The 7,265-nt window shown below is 45.8% G+C and overlaps 1 protein-coding gene across 1 annotated transcript in view; it reads right to left on the bottom strand.

Moving 5' to 3' along the window:
• The window catches only part of LOC104617828 (CD151 antigen-like), a 19,171-nt gene that overhangs the window by 6,576 nt on the left and 5,330 nt on the right, over positions 1-7,265 (bottom strand). The window contains 4 exon segments of the mRNA XM_010283250.1: positions 404-478; positions 5,214-5,239; positions 5,242-5,389; positions 6,548-6,651. Coding sequence (XP_010281552.1) covers positions 404-478; positions 5,214-5,239; positions 5,242-5,389; positions 6,548-6,631 — 333 coding nt within the window. The 5' untranslated portion in view covers positions 6,632-6,651.

A 7,265-nucleotide genomic window follows, 5' to 3' on the forward strand; every position in this document is an offset into this window, starting at 1 on the left:
TTGTTTCTATGTCCTGAATATACTAAGTGGCACTAACATGATTTCAGTTGCTTGCACTGTGCCTTGAAGGGCATTAGGAGAGTTCCTAGATCTACACAGCCTCAAAAACTGTCTTCTACAAGGCTCTGCAGAAAAACAGTGCACAAAAGGTGAACCACAGGAAGGAGCCGAGCAGTAAGACTGAGCAGCCTCCCTAGAGCAACCACCACAACTTTGTCAAGAACAGTAAATAATCCAAGGTCTTCTGTATGGGGAGGGGACTGAGTACAGGCATGTGGCAAGGTGAATCACAAGCAGACCCTAGGCCCCAAACCTCCAAGCCCAATTCTGGCTGGAGAAATGGGATGATAACCAGCTGTTTTCTCTCCCTGGTTTGAGTCTCCAAGGACTAATGTGTACTCACCTGCTGGTAGTAGATATAGGCCAGGATTCCAGCAATGATCTCCAGGAGAAAGATGCACAGCAACAATATGAAGTACTGTAAAATAATGGAAATAGCAGGACATTAGAACAGAATGTAAGGAGATGCCAGGAGCCAGCTTTTCATTAGTTGGTAAAATGCATGACCGTCTTCATCAATGCTTTTCTGTGGCAGTGTCCAAAGGCAGGGGCTTGGATTAAGACTTCAATAGGGTAGGAAAAGAACAATCCCACAGGTTAAAAAACAAACAAACAAACAAACCACAGGATAACTGAAGACAAGCAGCAGCAAGTGTGAGTTTAACTCACAGAGCCACAGGGACGTAGAGAATGGCAAGTTCAGGCAACTGAGATAAGATCACTGGACAAAAGAAGGTGGTTGCTGGATAACCTCATGACTACACTCAGTATCACAGAAAACATTTGATTCTGGCATCAATATAAAAAAAATTTGAAACTTTTGCTTGTTTTGATATTGTTTAGGGCATTTCACCAAGTTACTAAGGAGCAATGTATGTTACAATGATGATTCAATAAAGCAACAGAGGGCCTATTTCACCAAGGATATGGTATATATACTTAGCAGACCTGCTTAGTATAAGCATAAACCATAGATTTATGTTCCCAGTGACTTCTGTGGGGCTCAGCCACAGACTGAAGGGCCCTATTGAAGTGGATGGACTTTAGCACCAATTGACACTCAGGACTGTGACTGTATGTTCTGCTGAACTAGGATTTAGAGGGAAAAGCTCAGTATCTCAAAACCAAAGTGAGAAGAGCTTTTAGAAGACTAACAGGAGAACATGATTATTTCTTAAAAGGGCTTAACAGCAGTGAAATGGAAAGGGATCTGCCCTGCTTACCACAACAAGAATCAAATACAGTACAGAAAACTGTTTGGAAGCACCATTCCTATACACAAACAGCAAGGGAAGCCAAACCTATGAGGAGGAACATGTGTACTACCTCAAAAGGACTGGGAAAGGCCTGAAGACAGAGGGTGATGTGGCCACTTCCTCCTTAGGGTCACAGAGAGCTTTTCAGGGAGAACCCTTGTCTTGACACACAACCCCTGACTTGCTCCTGGTGAGCAACGAACAGTTTCTTTACAGATCCAGGCTATTCTATGACTGCTACTTTCTGTAGATAAAGCTGCAGAGACACCAGTTCTGGCCACAACAAGGACCTCACGCTAAGTCCCTGCAAGAGTTGACGTCCCCAGGACAGAACAAAATATCTCCCATTTTCTGTTTTACCCCGACCTTAAGAAACAGCTGTTCCCAAGGGACGAAGCAAACAGCTCCCTACAAATGTAACTGGACATCAAGCCATCTCTCCTTGGCCCAAAGAAGGACAATGAAGACCTGGACACAGCAAGCTGACCTACACAGCATGGATGCCTTTCGTTGCATGAGGATTACGCTCCCACTGTGCACTCTTCTTCGCTAGTTATTTCCAAGTCCCTTTGGAGGAGTAAACCAACACAAACACAAACACTCGGGCTTCCTCTTTTGCCTCTGCTGGGATTCAGCAGCTGCAAATGACAGGCAGCTGGGTTTTATCTGCAGACCAGGCTTTAATCTGAACATACAATCTCGGGCTTTCACTCTCCAGCCCCACACTCTCCCCCGGTGGCTGAACACTGACTATCTCTGCAGACGTCTGTACAGGGTACCCATTCGTACCAGGGGAATGAGTCACACAGTGGAGTGTGGGATAGCTAAAGGCTGGTCCCAACACTCGCAGAAGGTTGAAAGGGGGCAGGAAAAGATCGGCATGCATTGACACAAAGGCTTTCTTTTGTTGGGACCTAGTTACGCCCTAACTGCTCTGACATCATCTCTCTGACAAGGAGGGGGCAGGATGCGGAACAACCAACGAACTGGAAAGTTTCTTTTATTTATTTTTCCCTGCTCTGTGTTGTCATGTCAGAGGCATTCACGTATAGCTGAGTTGTGTCACCACAGCTCAGCTTGTTTTGATGGCTTATGGTGGATAGAAACAAACATGTATCCAGCAGACCTTAAAAAATTTGAGTCACATGGCCCTTGTAAAACCTCGTAAAAGAGGTTAGTGCATCTGCCACCCAGGCATCCAGCCTGTCTCTGCTGATACACTGCATCCTTATCCTTATCTCAGTCTCATCATTTCCTCAGGGCCACTTCCAAGTATCATGCTGACATAGGGGAGCTTGCACTCTGGATACACACAGAGCACAGGGCTGCTCTCCTTGCTCTTAATCAGGAATTCCAGGGCTTTCTTACAGAGGTCTGCTCTAGGAGGAGGAGGCCAGCTCTGGCATGGAGCTGCAGCAACATGCATTACTCACTTCCCAAGAGGCTGCGGAACAAGTCAGAAATGTGGGATCACCCAAAAGCCTGTAGCAGACACATGCCTGGACCTGGGTGGGCTCTGGGCAAAATTTACTTATTCTAGCTCCAAGCCAGAGTCAGGTCTGCCTGGTGTCTCCTCAACATCTACACAGTCCAGATTTCTTCCATCCAGCTTCAAGTGTTAAAGTAAAGCACCAAGCTTTAGTGTGTTTTCTCTGAATAACCCAAAGAACAGTTCAAGCCACCTACAATCCAAATTGCTCTCTGGAGAGACCCTTCCACGACCTGAAGGAGAGATATATAGCAACTATACTCCTAAATCAGGAATCTCACTTCAGTGAGAGGGCTCCAGGCTGAAATGCAGCAGGAACAGAAATCATAACCAATGTGTGTTCCCTTCTCCCTGTCCAAGGTAGCTAACTATAAGTGGCAGTGTGAGAGGCCAAGCCTGAGGAAAGCCACCTTCTTTCTTTACATGCGATGTCTTCTATTGGATGGGTCCTTTCCCGAGACTCCTGCTTGCATACTTTTATGTATGAAAGTGTGCATCTTGACTGAAGTGTAATATAGCAGTGGTTTGTATACTTGCAAAGAGCTGGACTGCAGCATCATGGCCAGCCACGTTGCAGATCCACTGCCATGCTTTCTCAATGGAGCCAGAGAAACTCCACATCTGCTGCCCAAGCCTCAGCACATCACCTGGCTAAGGAGGCACATGAGGAAGGCAAATAAGCCATGACATAAAAAAAGTAGCACAGCTGTAAGTGATGAGCAATTAAATACTAGGAAAAGCCTTGAAGTGGTCCCATAAAACTCCTCGATAGGTAGAAAGGCAGCAAAAAATTTCACAGCTTCCCAAGTCTTCAATAGAAAAACAAACAAAAACTAGATAAGCATTTTACAAATAGCACCCAAAGCTGCCAATAATTCACTTTCAAAAGCTGCAAGGAGGCACTGGGGAGAGCGGAGAGTGCTACTTACAGTACTCCCTCCCATATTTATGTGGGCCTCTGGTAGAGACAGAAATTGGGACAAGCTGGCACAGACCCCAGGGGAACTGACTGTCAAGCTCTCAGGATTACTGTCTGAGCTCAGAGCTGGCAAAGGCCTCCAGCCAGGCTCACCCAGCCCTGGCAAGCACAGCCCTATTTCTTGTGCAGATTACTCACCGGCAACCAAAGCACAGCACAAGCAAGAAGAGACAATAGGCCTGTCGCAACCAGTCACTCTGAAAGGATGCGTGGTGTAAGGACACAGAGTGACCTTTTGTTCCAGAGACAATTATGAGTTTTCTGTGGCAGAATAACAAAGAAAACCCCACCAGATTTTCATCTGTAGCTTCTGGCTGAGGCAAAAAGACAAAGGGAGATCTCTTTGGTATGGAGAGTAAGTGAAACAAGGCCAAAATGGACTGCTACAGACCAGGAGCCTAATGAACAAGCACTAGCAATGCATTCACTGTGTCCTCCTCTGTGTTTTATTCTCCCTTCCTGGCCCTACTCTGCCTCTCACAGGGATTACCTGGCCTTCAAAGTAGTGGTACAGGCATCAAGCTTGCTCACAACTCCTATTTCTGCTCCACTATCTGAACAAAAAAGGGGAAATGGGAGAGTCAGGTGAACGAGGATTTGCAAAGGAAATCCTTTGGTTTACCATCTCTGGTGGTAAGTTGCTGAAGTATCCTTTTCTGCAACTGTGAAAGCGAAGAGCCACTGATTGTTATTTCAGTCACTGCACTCACCACTGTAGCCCAGATACTAAAAGGGACTGCTGCACTCCAGACTGAAAGGGTATTTGAGAGGGAGGAAGCAGAACAGAAACCCTAGGGCTGGTCAAAAACATCAGTGTGGTGGGTGAGCAGGAAGCTCAGGAAGTAACACAAGGAAAGGCATAAAAGCAGCAGCAGATTATCAGACCAGTGTGGGTTTTTTTGTGGAAGCAAAACCAAAGTAATTTTTTTGCAAATAAAGAAAATATTAATTGGAAATGTTCTGATTTTTGACAACCAGGTGGAAAAGCATGGTAATTTGGCTTGAACCTACTGTCATTAAAAGCCAGTTTTGTTACAGGTCTCTCCTATTTCCCTCTCTCTTCCCACTTCCCGGAAGAGAATATGGGATGGGCAGGGAAGAAGGAAAAGACACAAGCCATGAGATTTTGATTTGAATAGTTTCAAATAGACATTCTTACATGAGGTATAGGTATTACAACTATACTTTGTACTTGTGAACCATGCAGTGGTAAGCACATTCTTTGGGTGGATGAAAGGAAATGCTCTGCAGTAGAACCTGCCCCCTACAACAAGGGCAGCACTACTGTTAGCAGCTGGAGGCCTTAGTGGTATTTGCTCCACTACAAACAAAGTTGGTGCAGAGCACAACCAAGATATTTCCCTCCCTCCCAGTATGGTTCAAGAGAAAATGGGGTGAATCCTCCCCCAAACAACCAAGCCAAACTTACCACTCTTAGCAAATTCCGACGCTCTAACCAAGGATGCCAGTAACCATAACAACCACCCCAGCCACCACCAGAATATAAGCAGTTGCTGAATATGTACTGGAGGAGAGGAGGCTGATGTAGTCACTCTTCTCAGCTAGGGTCCAAGTGCCCACTGCCATCACAGCCCCGCCAGCCAGCTGGGTAGAGAGAGAAGCAAGCAAATGAAGGGCATCTGATGTGTGAACTTCCTCACCTCCTGGAGCAACTGGACTGGGATACCAGGAGGTGCCTCAGCTCTGTAAGCTGAGCCAAAGATGATCTACATTAAAGGAAGGACTCCCAGAGGTCCCACTGGGACACGAGTAAGCCTGGGAGGAGCTGGGCTTCAAGTCGGCCAGTTTAGCTTCCCAGGCAGCTTGAAATGCAAGCTATCTGGAGCATCTACCTGTGCACAACAATCCACACTTGGACCAAAGCCTTCCCAAACGTAGCCATACTGTTATCAGGGCAAATATGAAAAAATGCCAAATCTATTGGGCTGTTGCCTAGCAGCAGACAGGAAGAAAACAGCTTTACAGCAGCAAACTTTCCACTGTTTGTCAGGGAACAATACTACCAATAAATGACTACCATGTCTCCTTCCTAGACTATACGTCTGGGGAGAAAGCAGTCAAGGAGCTAAATAGTCTGGCTGGTTAAACTCTAAGCCTTGCAGCAAATGAACATGGAGAAGGCAACCAGACGCCCTAGCATTCCCTTCTCTCTTTGCAAGCCTTGTGTTTCTGGAGGCTTTTATGCAGCTTCTAGTAAGCTCAAACAATTTTCCTTAAAGGTCTGACTTGAACACTCCAATGCTCTGTGCCAGGCAGCAGAGGAAAAAACAATCCTTCAGCATCAGTAACTTTCTGGTAGAAAGCATGACTCTAGGAAGCTCTAGTGTGGACACAGATGCAAGAAGGTTTTCATTATCCTTGCTCTAGCTGTTCCAGTCCACTGCCAGGACTCCCTCTGCCATTTTGAGAGGAGTAATAGAGTAGAGATAGCGGAGTCTTCAGGCTCCCTGAAAAAGCAAGCCAGGTGAGAAAAACAAAACATGTTTTCAGGCTCCTTCTTATTTTCTATACTTGGTAACATCACCTAGAAACAGCCTGAGACTACAGTGTCAAACCATAACTTCTGCTGCCTGGGCAGGCAAGCCCAAGGGATGGGATTTCACCCCACAGGACAAAAATCTGTGTGCTACTAATGTCAGTGCTTTTTGCCAAAGACTTCATCAAGCCCAAGATTTCTGCATCCCTGACACCAAAACTGCAGTGCCATGTCAGTGCCTCTGAAATAATCTTAAGTTTTTTTACCCAGAAAAAGAAGTTGAAGATGAAGAGCAGGTACTTGAGACAGATGGTCCCACATGTTTCCTTCTTTTCCGTATACTCACGCATCTTTCTGGCTCAGCAAGCTCCTGAAAAAAAAAAGTCAGAAAAGCTTGAGTCAGTCAGTCATCACACCCCTTCTCCCAAAAGGCCAGCATTACTACTCTCCTCCTGCAAGAACTCACACTTTTGACCTTTTGCTGAAGTAAGTGAGTGAGGAAGCCATTCAACTGACTTCAGGAGTGCTAGACAGTGCTTGCTTAGATAAAGAGCTCTTGTATCCATTTGGGTGACCTACACAGCATGAGACATCACATGGTGTGGAATGGAGGCAGACGGTCCAGCATGTGGCCTTCCTGTACTGCCTTCATCCTCCTTCTCTCTCCTCATCCTGCTGTCACTTCTGGAGACTCATTTTTCTTTAGAACAATACTTGCAGTGAAGGGATCAGACCTACCATTGCACAAGCAGTCAAGCCAAAACAATGAATTGTGATGAATGTTATGGTGAAGAAACTTCAGTATAGTTCATGCTCACTTCTTCCTATCTGAACTGAAATAAATGAAATCCCAGACCTGTGATTCAGAAAACCTCAGTATCTGGCTCCTGACTGCAGCCTGTAACTGCTGCTTCTGAAGGAAGTGACAGAAACCTCTGTCTTTGACCTTTTCGGAATAATCTGTCTCCAAAGAATACTCTTTCC

The sequence above is a fragment of the Phaethon lepturus genome, unplaced genomic scaffold (genome assembly GCF_000687285.1).
Source record: "Phaethon lepturus isolate BGI_N335 unplaced genomic scaffold, ASM68728v1 scaffold10383, whole genome shotgun sequence".
NCBI lineage: Eukaryota > Metazoa > Chordata > Aves > Phaethontiformes > Phaethontidae > Phaethon > Phaethon lepturus.